Source organism: Pelophylax lessonae (genome assembly GCF_965119305.1).
Source record: "Pelophylax lessonae genome assembly, chromosome: 1".
Lineage (NCBI taxonomy): Eukaryota > Metazoa > Chordata > Amphibia > Anura > Ranidae > Pelophylax > Pelophylax lessonae.
In genome coordinates this window covers 804,849,842-804,867,742 of record NC_138768.1, presented here as the reverse complement: position 1 = coordinate 804,867,742, position 17,901 = coordinate 804,849,842, and the positions used below count along the sequence as shown (strand labels likewise).

The window sequence follows — 17,901 nt, the reverse complement described above, 5'->3', positions numbered from 1 at the left end:
AATGATCCCTAATACAGATCTTCAGATCATCATACAAATCTGTACATGAATTACCACAGTCAGAATGTTGAAAAGCAAGGAAAGTTATGAATGCAAAAAATACTTTGAGAATGTCACTATAGGGGATATTCATACATCAGATAATCTGACATTCACTGCAAGACACTTTTTGAAAGACACTGACTCTCAACCAGTGATTGTTTGTGAAAGTCAAAAAGGGGACACCAGGGGCACCCTTAGGGTCATTTCGGTAATATAGTTGTAAGGGAGAACCAACAACGGTGTAAGATGCAAAAAAAATCACTTTATTGAAAAACTATATGTATAAAAATCCAGTCATTGCTTCATTAGCAGCCTGGGATTTAGCACTTGTGTATTTGCTACAGCCGATCACCTCCATAGGAGGCAACGTGTCTGCCCCTGAATTTGTGCACTTGGGACTGGATATATGCTAAAAACACCATCTTGACTCTATGTTACAAGATTGTCTTCTATGAACTGTTATATTAATCCGAGGAACAAGGTTCCAAAACAAATCCTCATTAATATTGTATATAGCATCAGGGTATTAAGTTGTTCATCGGTACTATACATATAGGAGTGAGTGGGGCCCGTTTGAATGTGCCAATTGTGACAACATTTTCTGTTTGTTTTTTTACAATGGGGTGTCGGGAAGGTATCTATTTATGGTATGTGACTGGATTTTTATACATTATATTTTTTTCAATAAAGAGATTTTTTTTTTGTATCTTACACCGTTGTTGGTTCTCCCTTACAACTACTTTGCTGGCGTGACCCTAAGGGCCCCCCTGGTGTCTCTATTTTGCAGTTGTTTTAGTTGTGGAGGTACCCCGTCTTAATTGAATGAAGCAGTGAGTTGACATTATATCCTTTATTCCCACGGCTCAGAGTGGGTTTATTTTTAATAGTTTGTGAAAGTCACACTGACTACTTTTATAAATATACACCTGTGTGTTCTGTAAAATTCCTGATTATGTTGGAAGAGAAATAGACTGTTTCCTAATTACTTGCATTTCTGCTGGCAATACCATTCTTCTTTCTCTGTTTTTTGTGCAGGTGTGGAAATTGGGTTGGTCTCCCAAAATGGGAGGGGAATTTGGAACTTCACTTCCCGAAATCCCTGTCGAGTTTCTGCAGGAGAAAGAAGTATTCAAAGAATTTATCTACCGCATTAATATATTGGGTAGGTTGCATGCTTTACAACCTACAACCGTACATTCTGATGAGATGTAAAGTGTATAGAAGGAAAATAGTTTTCATTAGAAGCCCAGCTCTAGCCATTCTGTCAAGTTGGATCACTTCCAAAAGCCTGGTAAACACGATGAGCTTATCGGACAAATGAGCGTCCTTTTTTGAGGTGTTTTTTGCATGCTAGTCTCCATGTCGAAAATAAAGAAGTTACTAAAGTTCCGAAAATTCTCGTACAACAGAATAAAAATTCGGAAGTAATGTATATGTATTGATATGAAGGAGGAAGGAAGTGATTGGCGCTGCTTGGTGGGGTGTTTTTGGGAATATATTTGTTGGTTACTATGCTTCTAGTGAGGTTTTATATGGAAGTCTGTATAATAAATTAGAATCTGTGTGTAATCCACTAAAATCTGATATCAAATGACAAAACCTGTATAAAATCAGAACAGGTCTCTGTGTAATTTCTAAAACATAAAAACCTATATAAATTACATCAGCAAATAAATCTCATACGTGCAAAAAGTGGTGCACGTATGAGATTTATTTGCTGATGTAATTTATATAGTTTTTTATGTTTTAGAAATTACACAGAGACCTGTTCTGATTTTATACAGGTTTTGTCATTTGATATCAGATTTTAGTGGATTACACACAGATTCTAATTTATTATACAGACTTCCATATAAAACCTCACTAGAAGCATAGTAACCAACAAATATATTCACAAAAACACCCCACCAAGCAGCGCCAATCACTTCCTTCCTCCTTCATATCTATTCAAGTGCTCCCCTTCTTAGGGTCGCATTTTTGAAGTGGGCAGCAGCCAGGTGCGGTGTTAATTTCTACATATATACCCCCCATCCTAAACGCGGAATTGCATAGACCTCTTCATAATGTATATATATTGCATTTTTGAACAAAAACTGTACTGATTAAACGAAAATTGTACGCTCTTATAACGCACAAGAAAAATTTTCGTGCTTCTCCCATCAGATAATTTTCGCACAACCTGTCGTCTGATCGCTGTGTGCTAATGATCAGATTATCGTTCGATCGCTTAGAAAACTGTATTTCTATTTCGTTCATTGACGGACACAGCTTCATATCTTCTTTGACAGATGGGTTATGCTGCTCTTCCTAGGAATAGGACACTAGGCGGAAAAGGGTTAACAAAAGTTAACAAAGCTTAACGAAGCTTATGGGGCAGTCCCGGGTGGTATAATTCCACTTCCTGCTCTAGGATCTCAGTTTTTTTCTGCCTAGTCAGGAGTAAGGACCTATCTCCCTGCTGGGATCTTTGTTCCTAGCATTGTTTCCTTTTAAAAGGGAACTTTTTTTGTTTTTCTACAATCAAGTCTGTTCCTGTGAGAAGTACAATCAACTGTCGGAGTGGGTGACGCACTGGATATCTTAGATCCTTACGGTCCCCCCAGGCTGGCCAGCAATCGCGTGCAGACCGCAGCTCCGTGCTAGGTTGGCCACGACTTAGCCCCACTGGACAGGGGTGGTCAGCGAGTGAAACTCCTTGCGAGGACACACTTAACCTGGTCACGGCCTGAGTCGCAGCGTACCTCATGCCCGCAGCACCCCCCCCCCCCCCATTCCAAGATGGGCGGGTGATCTGGCCAAGGGGGATCCGGCCCGGTTCCAAGGTGTTGTGAGTAGTGCCCCCCCCTCTCCCTTTGGGGTTCCTAGGGGTGGATGTGGGCCTCTTCCTGGGATGTTCGGACTCCCAGGTTCTCTTCCATGCTCCCAGCCCCTCTAAACAGTCATGGTGGGTCTTTTGGCCCCAGCCCACCCACACCCTCCCCGGGTGAAGCAGGAGCTGGCTTTGCCACACGCTCCAGATGGGGGGGTGGACGTGGTTGTTGCTGACCGGGCTGTCCAGATCGCACATGGGGGTTTTTAAGCAGGTTCCCTGGGGGTTAGTGACTGGGGCAAGGATGTATTTTGTGCTTCATGTGGGGAAACTTGGGCTGGTGGGGCGCAGATGTTTCATCATCCACAGGTCCGTCACATGGCCGGATCGGGCCAAACATTTAGGCTGGGCTTTGCGGCCTACTCATTGCTGTCCAAGTGACTGGCCAAGCTGCCTGAGTGACTGGTTTGTCTTGGACTTGTCCAAATTCCTAATCAAGCATGAGCTGCAATATAGCGGACAGTACTGCCGACGGATCGGACCAAAAATTGCGGCTTTGCGGCCTACTCACAGCTGACGGAACTAGCGGTCCAAATGACTTACCAAGCTGTCCCGAGTGCCTGACCAAGCTAACGGAGCTGCCGGCGGACACGCGGCCCTATCGGGCCCCAAATTTAGGCTGCGGCTTACGGCCTACTCGCTGCTGGCCAAGCTGTCCATGCTATCAACAGGTTGATAGAGCTGCGGCTGGGCATCCGCTCTCTCCCCTTCCTTCCCTCAAGGGGGGGGCATATGGTTAGCCTGGCGTCTCCCTTGAATCGGGGGGTGCCGTGGGGGCGCTTCATTCTTTAGCGTAGTGTAGCAGCTATTATTGTGTGGGTGAGGGCGGCTTCCCTTGGGGCCCGCAGTTCCTCCAAAGCGGCAAAGGTATTCCGCTTTTCCCGCCTACTGTGACAAAATTGTTGCGAATCAGTGGACTTGTTCTAAGCTCAATATGGCAGCGCCTGAGCGTTTTGATTGGCGGTATCCCTTGAGGAGTCTCTGTTGAGTACGTGCACAGTCCTATCCATGGGGGACTCTCGGATTTCCAGGCTGAATAAATTCACCATAATTCAGGTGGAGGAGTCTTCGTTTTTTTTTTTAAAAAAAGATCCTTTTGTCAGGAGAGCCGAGACTTTGGTCCACCACATGTTTTACTGTGCCCTGTTCGGTCCTTGGGGCGGTGTTTTTCATTGCATTGTTGTCTGACTTTCCCAAATGGGCACAGCTTTTGCGCTGGGATCTGGAAGGGGAACAGCCTCCACCTGCCCTTGTGGAGCTGGCGGGCTTTTTTGTCCAGAGGTTGCAGTTTGTGATGCCTCTCTGGATGCGGCTTCTGTAGTCTCCGATCTATCCGTGACCGCAATATCCCTCGGGGCATGATATGGCGAATATACTGGTCTGCAGACCAGACTGTCTAGGGGGCCTTGTGTGGTCTTCCCTTTGGGGGAATCGCCTTGCGGACCCAGTCTGGTATGCCAAGAGCAGGTCCTTCCAGACCTGCGGACAAGATCCCTTCTGCTTGATGGGGCGCCATCACCCGTTTTTGGGTTGGAGGAGAACGTCTTTGCTTCCTCTGGACTCTTGGACCTCCCTGAACAGATAGGTGGGTCCAAAATTTGATCGGCCCAGCTAGAAGATTGAGTTTTCGATCTTCTACTGTAGTGCGGTTCTCTCCTACCAAACTGCGTTTATCCCCAGACTGCCTGTGAGGTCTCTTCGGGGCGGTGCAAAACTTGCTGCTGCAAGGGGTTATTGTTCCGGTCTCAGAATCAGAACGTTTGTTTCATGGCTTTTATTTCAAACATGTTCGCAGGGTACAAACATTTCAAATGGAGTCCATTTGTACGGCAGTAGCATCCCTACCTCGGGGGATCTTCTGGCCTCTATCGATATTAGGAAGGCTTACCGTCGTATTCCGTTACGTCAGTCATCTGCGCTTCCTCCACTTGCCGTTAAATATTTAGTCAGGTTGAAAATAGACACAAGTCCATCTAGGTCAACCAATAAAAAAGCAAAAAAAAAAATCCACGAGTGGATGTCTCGCTGGGACGCGAAGACCTGGAAGGCCCTAAGTCGCAGCTTACCACTCGGGGTGGGAGGTGCTCTGCCCGAAGCAGAGCCTATCCGGTCCATGGTATGGTGAGTTTTTGCGGCCCCCTATCCCTTAGTGGGTCGCCATCTCTGTGTCAGGGCAAGTCTTTCCTGCCACTGTTTTAGATGGTGGTTACCACGGACGTCAGCCTGTCAGGCTGGGGTGGAGTACTGGGAAAGCTCTGTGCCCAGGGGTCCTGTTCAACAGGAGTCTTCCTTACCAATCAATATTCTGGAGCTCAGAGCAATCAAGCTTTGCCTGCTCCATTGGACGAATCGGCTATGCGGTTTTGCAGTTCGTATCCAATCGGACAATGCCACAGCTGTGGCTTACATCAATCATCAAGGTGACACCAAGAGTGTCCTGGTGGCCAAGGAGGGGGCTGAGATTCTAGTATGGGCAGAAGACAATGTTCCGGCTCTCTCCGCAGTCCACATTCCGGTGTGGAGAATTGGCAAGCGGATTACCTGAGTCGTCAGGTGCTGGATCAAGGGGAATTGTTCCTTCATCCGGAGGGGTTTCATCTTCTGTGTTCGATGGGAAACTCCGGAGGTAAACCTGTTTGCGTCTCGCCTCAACAAAAAAGTCTGGAGGTTTGTGGCCAGGTCTCAGGACCATCTGGCCGATGCCACGGATGCCTTGGTGGCTCCTTGGAGCCAGTATCGGCTGATCTATGCCTTTCCTTTGTTAAAACTCCTGCCGAGGCTTCTCTGCAGGGTGGTGGTAGAAGGAATTCTGGTCTTTCTGGTGGCCCCAGACTGGCCTCGTCGGTCTTGGTACGCAGCCCTAGTAAATTTGGTCGCCGATTCTCTGTGGAGACTTCCTCTGCGGGAGGATCTGTTGTCCCAGGGACCGATCTTTCATCCTGCCTTACGGTCGCTGGCTTTAACACATGGCTGTTGAAAGCAAGGTGTTGAGAGAGAGAGAAAAAGGTCTTTCGGTCTCTGTGATTCCTACTTTATTAAAGGCTAGGAAGTCGACTGCTAGGAAGATCTATCATCGTAGGTGAAAATCGTACATTTCCTGGTGCTATCAAGGGCCAAATGTCGGCTTTGACTATTTACTTCCAATGTCTGTTGGCTGCTAATGCTTTGCTTCACACTTTTATTCAAGGGGTGCATCATCTGGCTCTCCCGAGGAGATCCCTGTTGCCTCCGTGGGATCTCAATTTGGTTTTGTCTGTTCTTCTTCAAAAGTCTCCTTTTGAGAACATTAGGGAGATTTGTCTGTCTTTATCCATGAAGGGTGCTTTTCTAGTGGCAATTACTTCTGCCTGCAGAGTGTCTGAGTTGGCAGCACGGTCCTGTCAGCCGCCTTTGGTGGTCCACAGAGATAAAGTGGTACTCCGTCCTAATCCATCTAAGGTGGTGTCTGATTTCTATCTCAATGAAGACATTGTGTTGTCCTAAGCCTAAGCAACCTAAGGAAATTGCTTTGCACTCTCTGGATGTTGTTCAGGCGATTTAGGGTTTACCTGACGGTTACGGAGTCCTTCAGAAAATCTGATGCTCTTTTTGTCCTTACTGAAGGGTATCGTAAAGTTTTGGCTGCGTCTTCTACGACTATATCCAGATGGATTAGGCAGACGGTTCTGGCTTTTTCTTTGAGGGGTCAGGTTCCTCCTTTCCCTGTGAAGGCGCATTCTATTAGACCGCTTAGTGCCTCTTGGGCTTTTCGCCATCAGGCCTCAGTAGTTCAAGTTTGTAAGGCGGCGACTTAGTCGTCTGTGCACACATTTCCAAAATTCTACAAGGTAGATTTGTTGGCATCTTCGGATGCATCTTTTGGCCGCAAGGTTTTGCAGGCTGTTGTTTCATAGAGAATCGTTTTGTTTCTCTTTTAGGGGTTTTTTCTTTCATGGATGAGCTTCTGTTGTTCCTGGTTGAGCTTCATGTTACCCAGTTGGCTAAGTTTAGCTTTGGAGTTTACGTTAACTGTTTGGTTTGTGTTCTCCCTACCCCTCATGCCTACACTGCTTTAGGACGTCTCAATGGTATTAGAAGCATAACAGCTGCATCTGTCAATGGACGATAGAGAAAACTGGATTTTTATAAGCACTTACCTTAATTATTTTCTCTGAAGTCCATTGACAGACGCAGCACTTGCCCCTCTGCTATGGTGATGGTTTGTGTCTTCTTTTCACTGCTTGCAACAAAACTGTTATGCTAGAGCATGGTGTGTGGGGTTATTCCTGTAGTGACATCCCCCGTAGGCGTGGTAAACCATTTTTTTTCTGCCTAGACCTACTCCTGCAAGGGGCAGCATAACCCAATGATATAAGAACTGCGTCTGTCAATGGACTTCAGAGAAAAGGATTTTACGGTAAGTTCTTACAAAAATCCATTTTTTTGCCAGGTGAGGTTGTTCCTTTGAGCTCCTGTTTTACCTGGTTGGCTACGTTTTAGCATTTGGGAAGTTTTGTTTTTTGCTGTGTTCTTCCCAACCCTTATATTGACACTGCAGTAAACTAAACACTAAAGAGAAATCGGGATTTTTGTCTTACCGTAAAATCCTGTTCATTGACGGACACAGCACCCACCCCTCTGGAGTTGAGTTATGTATTCTTCTGACACTGTTAAAAAAAAAAAAAAAACAGAGATCCTAGAGCAGGAAGTGGGATTATACCACTCGGGACTGCCCCATAGGCGTAGTTAAGCTTTGTTAACTTTTGTTAACCCTTTTCTGCCTAGTGTCCTATCCCTAGGAAGAGCAGCATAATCCACCTGTCAAAGAAGATATTAAGCTGTGTCTATCATGGAACATCAGAGAAAAGGGTTTTATGGTAAGACAAAAATCCAGGTTTTTCGTACGATTTTCTGATCGTGGGTACGAGCGTTTAGACAGAGGGACACAGAAGATACAAGGGTACAGGAGATCTTTTAAAGCAACCTTGTCTGCAAATATAATTATGCCCTAAATCATGTACTCTATAAAGACTGAGATTGACTTCTCCCAGTGCCTGCACCTCTAAATGCAGTTCTGCACAAGTGAAGTCCTCAGCTAAAGCCTTCTGAGCAACTTAAGTCCTGTAGTGGCATGCAAGTCAACCGAAGGAACCACCCAGCAGTGCGGGAGAACCAATCGATCGTAAGGTATGTATTCGGTCTCTTCTTTAACAGAAACTGCTTTTGAGGCATTCTTTAATTATCCACAGGGCCACTTTAAAGTGAAATAAACTTTTTTTTTTTCCCAAAAGAACGCTCAACCGCTCAACTTAGAAATATCCAGTAAATGGTATGCACTCTTTAATCAAACATACCATTGTTGTTTTTGTGTTTTTTATTTATTTATTTTTTTTTTTTTCGTTCTGCTTACTAGTGCACGCGCTGTGTACGCTACATTCAAGGCATTCCTTTGGTGATAACTATTACAGTTGCCAGTGTGCTTATGTCTCATTTCAGTGAAACTTTCAAACCCTCAAATAGCTGGCGTCATAGCTAGTTACATGTGAAGCACCATGGCAGCTGTAGATCTATATAGAGGCTAAGATGGCACTGTCATAGAAGGGCTTAGTCCTGCTTTAAGTTTGAGCTATATTATAATCTTTTATATTTAAGCATGAAAGTAGCGTTACAAGAAGTCTTTTAAATACACCTATATAATACATATCAGTGAACTTTTTTACCAACAAATTCTGTTTAGGCAGTCCTGTGATTCGAGCCCTTCTGCTGCTCTTCCAGGCAGGTGACAACTCTTGCTTCAGCTTTGCAGTGTCCTGTATCACTTGCTTACTAAAAAATCGGCATGATGTTTTTATTGCTGCGCAAGCATGCATTAGACACAGGAAGAGGAAGCTGCAAAGCTTAACACAAGTGAGATATGTATTTCAACTGTGTATTCGCACATGTTTGCAGTTTGCCATGGTGTCCCATGGAAGGGAAACGAGCTGTGTGAAAACCATTTGTAAACTTAAGAGAAGTTTGGGATTAAAAAAAAAAAAATTATACTTACCTAGGTGGATGAAGCATCGAACAGATGCTGCATCTGTCCCCTGCCGGCTCTGTAGTGAGAACTGAGCGATCAAACAACGCTGATCCCTCAATTCTCCCCCTGCTCCGAGCAAAGAGCTGTGACAGTCAGCAGCTCTCTGCTCTCACCTCTGGAGCGCTGGGCTGTGGAGATAGCAGGAGGAATTGGTTTAGGCTCTCAGCGGCTCGCTGAAAGGCTGAGCCAGGTTGCCGGTCCAGGCATCTGGTCAGGATCTTTCCGGAGTCTGGACTGCCTGGGTGATGTCAGCTGACAGCGGGCATTAGCCTGCTGTCTGCCGAACATGGGTCACAGGAGTGCAGAATGAAGTGCACTTCTGTGATTCATAGGAGAAATATGGTCCAAAAAAGCTTTGGCCATATTTCTTCTTTAATCTGGGTGTAAACAGTTTTTCTCTATTCAGCAAGTGCTGAACAAAACAAAAAAAAAAGAAAAAAAACAGATTCCTCCATCCACGCAAGCGGGGTGGAAGGAGGAATTCCCCCCCACCAGGACATTGTATTATGACAGCGGTTCCTGCTGCCGTCAGAATACACTGATTATGTCCAGTCTTCATCATAGAACCCCCTCTTCACTTCATGATTTGTGGGAAGCAATGGCTGGACGTACACTATACCTCTCTGTTTAGGAGGGCTGCACACAGTAATATTCTCTTCCTTAAAGACTTGACAGGACATGGCTACCTTTTTAGGAAGGCTGAGTGCAGTAACCCATAGCAAACCACTCAGGATTCAACTGGCTTTACTCTATATTGAACCAGGTTTGGGTGATTGCTCAGGTCTCCAATTAGTTTTTTTGGTATTTAAAGGAGTTGTGAAGTCAGAATATTTTTATCTTAATGTATTCTATGCATTAAGATAAAAAGCCTTCTGTGTGAATACGAATACTTACCCTTAATACTTACCTGTGCCCATCTCTGTCAAGAGATGTCCACGAGTCCTTTGTCCGTCCAGGACTCTCCCTCATGATTGGCTGAGAGACAGCCATGGCGCCATTGGCCCCTGCAGCTGTCAATCAAAGCAGTAAGCCAATTAGGAGAGGGGGGTGGGGCCGAACTGCAGCTCCGTGTCTGAATGGACTCATGGAGCTGCTTGCTGTGGGAGCACTCAACAGGAGGGAGGGGCTAGGAGCAGCAAAGAGGGACCCGAGAAGAGGAGGATCCGGGCTGCCCTTTGCAAAACCACTGAACAGAGGATGTATCGTTTGTTTGTTTGTTTTTTTTAAGACTTTACAATCACTGTAAGTGGATAGAAAAAAAGGGATCTACAGCTGCTGATTGACAATATTTTTCCAGCAGGGCTGTTCAACAGAAGTAGATCTGATGAGCAACTTCTGTCAAACATGGAGGGTCACACACAGATTGAAATTCATCCAGTCTCTGCTGAGCCAACCAAATTTCAATCTTTCTGTGCTCAGCCTAATTTATTTCATTGCTGGGCTTTACACTATTACTGATAAGTAAATCTATCCCTAAAGTGCTTTTCCTTTTTGTTCTGTTACTGTCATTTTCCCTCTGTTCTTCTCTGATCAGACCCTTCTGCCTTTTAGGATGGACAAGTCGCACCCAGTTTGAGGAGACTTGGGCCACACTGCTTGGAGTTCTGGTCACACAGCCTATTGTAATGGACCAAGAGGAAAGCCAGCAAGAGGTAAAGCTGTGTTCATAACTCGTGTGTAGCTCAGGCCCTGTTTATTAGACTGGCCATGTGTTATGAATCAAACTCATTTGGTAATTGACAATTGCACTTTGGAGCTTTAGAGGTTCATTCTCAAGCAATAATCACTTTTGAGTAACCAGTCGAAAAGGTTTTTTTTTTTTCTGTTCTTAGACCTTATTAAATAAACCCTATCGATCCACCAGCACCCATGCTGATTCCTCCTATAAATATAGACACCATAACATATTTGCCTAGCTGAGTTGATGATGATAAAGTGAGAATGGAAAATGAGTTATTCCAAATGAAATACTAATCTAAATACGGGACACATGTATTCTGCCTTCAGGAAGACACAGAGCGAACACAAATAAATGTCCTCGCGGTACAAGCCATCACTTCTCTGGTCCTCAGTGCTATGACTATTCCATCTGCTGGAAACCCGGCCATCAGCTGCCTAGAACAGCAGCCACGGAACAAGACTCTGAAAGCCCTGGATACCAGGTACACACCTGTTTGTTCACATACTGTCTGTCATGGCTTTATCTTTGTATGAGATAGTGAAGATTTAACTAGAGGTGCTCCTATATTTTTCTGGAAAACACTGAAAAACATTATTAGTTGCTGCCACATTGATATGTGTTTGCTTTAAATAACACATGGTATAGCAACATCCATACAATCTAATCATTACATTGCCTGTTTATTAGTATTAAGTTTCAAATCAGATCGCTCAGTGAATGTAGAAATAATTTAAAGTTCAATTTTAAAAATACTTAAAGTATGGGTTACCAAAAAAAGTATACTCACCTAGGTGGATGCAGCATTGATTCAATGTGGCAATTGTCCCCCACCGATTCTGTGACTGGGAACTAAGCGCTCAAAGACCGCTGATTGCGCTCAGTGCTCCCTGAGCAGAAAGCTGGTGACTGTCAGTCACAGGTTCTCTGCTCTGCCCCTCCAGCTCTCAATGGAATGCTGAGCTATGGAGGGAGCGGCTGGCTCAGGCTCTCAGCGGCTCACTGAGAGGCTGAGCCAGCTGCCAGTCCAGGCTTCTGGGCGGATCCCGACCATATGGTCAGGATCTTTTCAAAGTCTTGTCCGGGTCTGTGATGTCAGCCAATAGCGGGTATTAGCCCGCTGTTGACTGAAAACAGGTCTCAGGAGTGCAGAACGAAATGTACTTTTGTGCTCTTGAAGTATAGCCAGAAGAAGAGCTTTGGCTATAGTGCTCCTTTTTAATTGTGTATTTTTTTTTTTTCTTTCTTCCTGGTAAATTGCCAGCTTGCAAATGTTTTGACATGGTTTGATATCAGTCTGCCGTACCCATAGGCAAGGAAAGATCTGCGAGTCTCAAGGACAGCCATGATTACAGGATTGGTTGCCTCTTAAAAGCTCCTTTAAGACCCTTTGACTGCGGTGTTCCGGGGGGTACGGGGCTCCGAGATCACGGGCGAGACCGACTCCATGCTATACCATTACAGTAGGATTTGGGAGGTTGTTATGACTAAAATGCAGTACCCAGCTCTACACACTCATACCCCCCTGTGGCATAACGTGACCCTGGCGGAGTTCAGGTCCATGCCGGACTCTGAGCTCTGGAGTGGAAAGGGAATTTATTTTCTTTCCCATTTACTCCAAGGGGTGACCCTACGCTCGTTCATGGATTTGAGCTCCACTAATTTTCTCCCGGCCTCCATGCTTTTCCGCTACTATCAGATCCCCAACACATGATTTCTATTCTCTACGCAGAGCTCCACACCCTCAGCTCCACAGCCATTGCCTACGCTGCTAAGACCCCCTGGGAGGCGGACGTGGGCACTATAGAGGATGACGAATTGGATGACGCCTTGGGGACGTGCAGAGCTGTGTCCCCTAGGCTATCCGATAGGCTCACCCAGTTGTTCCTCCTCCACCGAGCCTATCTGATTCCCTTTGGCCTTCAGCGCTACCGACCCGAACTGTCACCTAACTGCCCAATGTGCCGGACGGCTGTGGGCACTTTTTTCCACCTCCTCTGGAGCTGTCCCCAGCTCCAGGGGTATTGGAAACAGATTGTCACATTTCTTCACGACAAAATGGGCTCCCCGGTACAGCTGGTCCCCAGGCAATGCCTACTGGGTATATACCCAGATGAGGAAATGGACAAAAGCCTACTTACCTTCCTACAGACCACTTTGTTTATAGCTCGGAAGCTAATTGCCAGAAAGTGGATGCGGGATTCTCCGCCCACGTTTGCGTGGAAGGCCGAAGTCAATAATGTTATACCATACCATAAAGTTATGTACAAAAACAGGGGAAATCCGGCCAAATTCACCAAGATCTGGGATAGATGGGTCCAGAGTCCAGATACTGGGTGTTGAGATGCTCTATGTCAGCAGTTGGGGTTCCCGTGGGTGGCAGCACTCCCTTACTGTGTTGTGTACTTGAAATGCAAATTGTTATGTTCTGATGTCACAAACTGCCTTGATTTTGTCTGCATGCACAGACCTAGTTGATACTCGTTGTTTTAATGTATCCATTTCTGTAAACCTATGTTTATCCTACTTTTTTGTCCAATAAACTCACTGGTTTCGAAAAAAAAAAAAAAAGCTCCTTTAAACTCCTTCTCATATACAATGCATCCTCAAGTCTTGTTCCTGTGAGAAGTCTCACACTCCGGGTTGTAGCTGGCTGGGAGTCTGTACTTCAATGTTTCCTCAAAGTCCATACCAGCAGCTCACAGCTGGGGGCCTGAGACGAGATGTTTCCCTTACCTCATGTTCATAGCCTTGTTGGCAGGGTAGAGATTCAGATGAGTTCTTTATTCTGGTGAGGGCTGCTTGTATAAAATATCTTTGTTTACCACAGCACATACATTATTATGCTGGTGTCTCTAGGTTTGGCAGGAAGCTGAGTGTTGTTCGAGGAATAGTAGAGGAAGAAATCCAAGCTTTGATATCCAGAAGAGACAACATTGCCACACATCATGCTTATCAAGCCTGGGATCCCGTGCCTTGCTTATCTGCTGCAACCACAGGTACCTCACCTATACATTTCGCATAGTCCACACCTGAACACATGACAGTCCAGAATAAGAACATAAAGAGGCATTCCAGGAATAGGAAATGCACACTAGAGTTCTGCATTGGGAAGCAATACCATTAAACATCCACACACCATTTTTTTAGTCTTTTCATCTTCTAGGGACATGAAAAATAAAAATGCAGATGACCCAATGAAGCTGGATTAAAAAAGACTGACGTTCTTAATGGACAACTAACACACATTTGTTTCCATGTTTGTTTCTATGTGCATCTATCAAAGCCTACAAAAGTAATGTTGGGGATGGAAGCGAATTGGTGCGCTATGGTTTAAAGTAAATAATCTAATGAATAGAACGGTCATATAAATCAGTGGTCCTCAACCCTGGCCTACAGGGCCCACTAACAGGTCAGATTTTCAAGATAACTGAAATACATCCCAGGTGATATAATTTGCTGCTCAGTGATTGCAGTACTCTAGTCTGCATCTCCCCAAGGTAATACCTAAAATCTGGCCTGTTAGTGGGCCCTGTAGGCCAGGGTTGAGGACCACTGATATAAATCACTTCATCAGAGCCATATTATGTCATTCTATGGCTGCTAGCTAGGGGGAGGAACATTATATCTATTAAATTAGCCAGGCATCTCTACAAGAACACTTACATGGGCAGACTGAAGTGTTTAAGGAAGCCTTAGCTAATACACGCTGCCAGCCGAGTCCAGCCGACATGAAACACATTGGCCCACAGAACTGCATGCTCATTTTACATATATTATGGAAGAAAAGGGTATGCTCCTTAAATGGTTACTAGGGCAGCAGCAACTAAAAAGGGTGAATCCGTATACTTTATGGCTACATCAGTAGTTTTCATTCCTGCTGACAGTCATTTTGTAGGCTTTGGCACATGTTTGTTGAAATAACTGAATATACACAAGTACTTTTTTAAAACTTCAGTACAGATTAAAAAAGGCATCACATAGTTGAATGCTAACAATTGTGTGATAATTGATCTCTAAGAGTTTTCTTCAGAACCTCTGTAAAGGAAAGTCTGCTTGATTTCATAGTATTTTTTATCTTGATACCTTTTACCTGCCCTGTACTGGAAACACCTTTGTTTTTACCAAAGAAGGTTCTTTGGTTAGCATCCTGCTGTAGTGACCTTGTAGACTGTGGAGGAGATGGAAGGAGTTGTAGCCGATTACATGCTCTCCTCTCATGACTCATCTCTGCTCACAGTGGCACAATCTCTTTTAGATATTATCTAGAAACACTCTGTCTAGCCTGTCTTCTTTCTTTCATTATACATGATTATTCTCTGAAAGGAAAAAGGTTTTCTATTTGATGTGTCACAGTAATAGTAGGTTCATAAATCTATTTTGTTCTAAATCTCTCATCTCTAACTTTTTTAGGAGCACTGATCAGCCATGAGAAGCTGCTACTGCAGATCAACACAGAGCGAGAAATTGGAAACATGAGCTATAAGCTGGGTCAGGTGGGTAAAGCAAACTTTGGACTTCAGATGGCATGCTATGTGCAGGTGCCATCCAACTGTCAGAACATACTCGACACTGCAGCATATTCAATAAACTTGTAGTCTGGCCTCTGCCACTGTTACACATTTATTTGTTGTGAGGAGCAGCAGGCTGGTGCTGACTGATGAGGAGGACAGTAGTGATCTTGGCAGGTTTTCCACTTTCACATTGCTCTTTCCTTTACCCAGCAGCCAACCAGCATGGCTAGGGTTCACCTATGGACATGGCATCATTGCTTAGCAAGGGCCATTTTACAAGAAAATGTAAAGCACTCAAGGTGGGCTTCAACATTGGCTTCACTGCAAAATTCTCAGGTGGTGGCACCTGTGGTTGCACCAGGGAAGTTTCTGGTAACTTGAGGATTGGGCATACTGGCCCCAAATTTACCTAAAGGGGTAAGTTCTCCCCTGTCACATTGTCCCCCCTCCTGCAGCTGCTCCAAAAACCCAATTTCTTATTCGTTCATTGATGGACACAGCTTTTGGTATTCCTAACTATTGGGTTATACTGCCCCCTACAGGAGTGGGACACTAGGCAGAAAAAAATTCTGGCTACACCCATGGGCAGTCCCAGGGGGTTATACTCCCTCTCTCTGCTATAGCCACTCAGTTTTTTTTTCTGCCAAGTCAAGAGAAGGGACCTAGTTCCTTGCTGGGATCTTTGGTTCTGGCAAAAAAAATTTTTTAGATGGACATTTTTTTCCTCCTGGATTTTTCCTGGGAGATTTACTATCAACTGCCGGACTGGGCGATGGCCAGAACCTGAGATACAAGTATAGATCACTGGAGTAGTGGTGTCTACTTCAGTGATTTCCAGCTTCCAGGGACATCAGCCAGATCGCTGACATCGCTTATACAGCAGGCACGGCTGAGTGCCCAACAAATGTGAGTTGATCTGCCTTTCTCTAAAAAAAGAACACCCTTATTAGTAAGCAGAGAGCACTAGATTTCATCATCTGTTTTTTATATGTCCCGGGATCCCTCGAGGTGCAATACAGTGTGGCTCTTTCCTGGAAGTCTGATCCATGATACATGTGATTGCTGGCCCGTTTGGGTCCTTTAGGAAGGTGAGAGGCTAATTCACCTGGTGGAGGGATTCACTAATTGGTGTCTACAACTTGTTTTCATCACTGGATTTTCTTCAATTGGATACGGGGACACTCTTCATATCACTTTATTGGAAGCACACACATTGCTATGTGCCTTATGAACTGGATATGATTTATATATTTATATTTCTGGCGCATCACATTTTGGTAGGATTTATAATTTATTGTGATTTGTGAAACACGATTGGTGTATGCTGCCGGATACCACTTATATACTTTCACACACCTGATTTATGCACAGTGAATTGAGGTTGAGTTATTATATCACATATATTGGGTTTGCACTGATAGTTTTTTTCTACTTTATGGACTGGGCGATGGGCTGGATAATCTAGATCCAGTGGTCACCCAAGTTCTGGCCAGTGAGCGCACGCAGGCCTCAGCTCCGTGCTAGTTTGGCTGCGACATAGCCCCACTGGATGGGGGCTGGCCCTGGGAGTTAAACGTCTTGCGAGGTCGCATACGACCTGGCCTCGGCCTGAATTGCAGCGTTCCTCCTGGCCAACAGCCCCCCATTTCCATGGGGAGGAGTATCTGTCTGGAGCGGTGCCCGCCTGGTTCCTGGTATGGTGGGTAGCTGTCCTCCCTCTTCCCCTGGAGGGTCTTGGGGTGGAAGCGGGCCCCTCCATGGGAATGTCGGACCCCCTGGGTCCTCCTCCTTCCTGTCACAACCACACCTCCTCCCCCCCCTTCACTATTGCAGGGACTGTATGGGTGGTCTAGACACCCCCTGGGGTGGGGGCTGGGCGCCTTGCTGGCAATAGGGGGGGTGCGGCGACTGAACGATTGGCTGTGCGGGGTGGGTTTTACATGGTGGATACCTCCAGGGTCCCTAAGAGCCTCATCTTCTTGTAGCCCATGTAGGTCACTAAGTGCAAGGACCCTCGTTGCAGACGTGGGCCCTCCTTTTACTGATGGATCCAAGCAAACTTTGTCTGGCAAGTTGAGAGCTGGCTTCTCCTGACCCGCAGACAAGGCTCCTTCAGTATGAGGGTGCATTGTCAACCGTATCTGGGGTGGGGGGACGTCTTCGCTGGTTCCCGAACCCGTGGACTTCCCTGGTACATGACAAGTGAGTCAACAAAATCATATGATCCGGATACAAGATCGGGTTTCGTGCTCGCTCTCCGGAAAGGTTTTTTCCTTCCAACGTGCGACTGTCCCCAGTCCGCTTACAGGCCCTCTTTGGGGCAGTGCAAGATCTTTGCTTCAAGGGGTGATTGTCCTGGTTCCGATTGCGGAACATTTTTCAGGGGATTTTACTCAACCTGTTTACAGTTCCCGGGAAGGAGAAATTTTTTGTTTTAAGACCTTCCTGCCATTCACTTTCCCGGATTGGAACATTGGCAGGAGGATTACCTCAGTCGGCTGGCATTAGACCAGGGGGAATGATCTCTTCATCTGGAAGTGTTTCCTCAGTTGTATCCTTGGTAGGGCATCCCTGAGGTGGATCTGTTGGTGACTCGGCTCAACAATAAGGTACATCGATTTGGAGCTTGGTCACGGGATCTTCTGGCGGACATCACAGATGGCGCTGGTGGCCCCGTGGTGTCAGTATCATCTGACTTATGCTATCCCTCCTCTAGCTTCTGCTAAGGCTTCTACAGGCT

General features: G+C 45.6%; 1 protein-coding gene across 1 annotated transcript in view; it reads left to right on the top strand.

The window, feature by feature from the left end:
- Positions 1-17,901, top strand: part of HTT (huntingtin) — a 427,987-nt gene that overhangs the window by 333,722 nt on the left and 76,364 nt on the right. Inside the window, exons 52-56 of the mRNA XM_082256463.1 lie at positions 1,078-1,204; positions 10,521-10,621; positions 10,977-11,131; positions 13,507-13,646; positions 15,061-15,143. Of these exons, the coding sequence (XP_082112589.1) occupies positions 1,078-1,204; positions 10,521-10,621; positions 10,977-11,131; positions 13,507-13,646; positions 15,061-15,143 (606 nt within the window). The remainder of the gene's footprint in view (positions 1-1,077; positions 1,205-10,520; positions 10,622-10,976; positions 11,132-13,506; positions 13,647-15,060; positions 15,144-17,901) is intronic.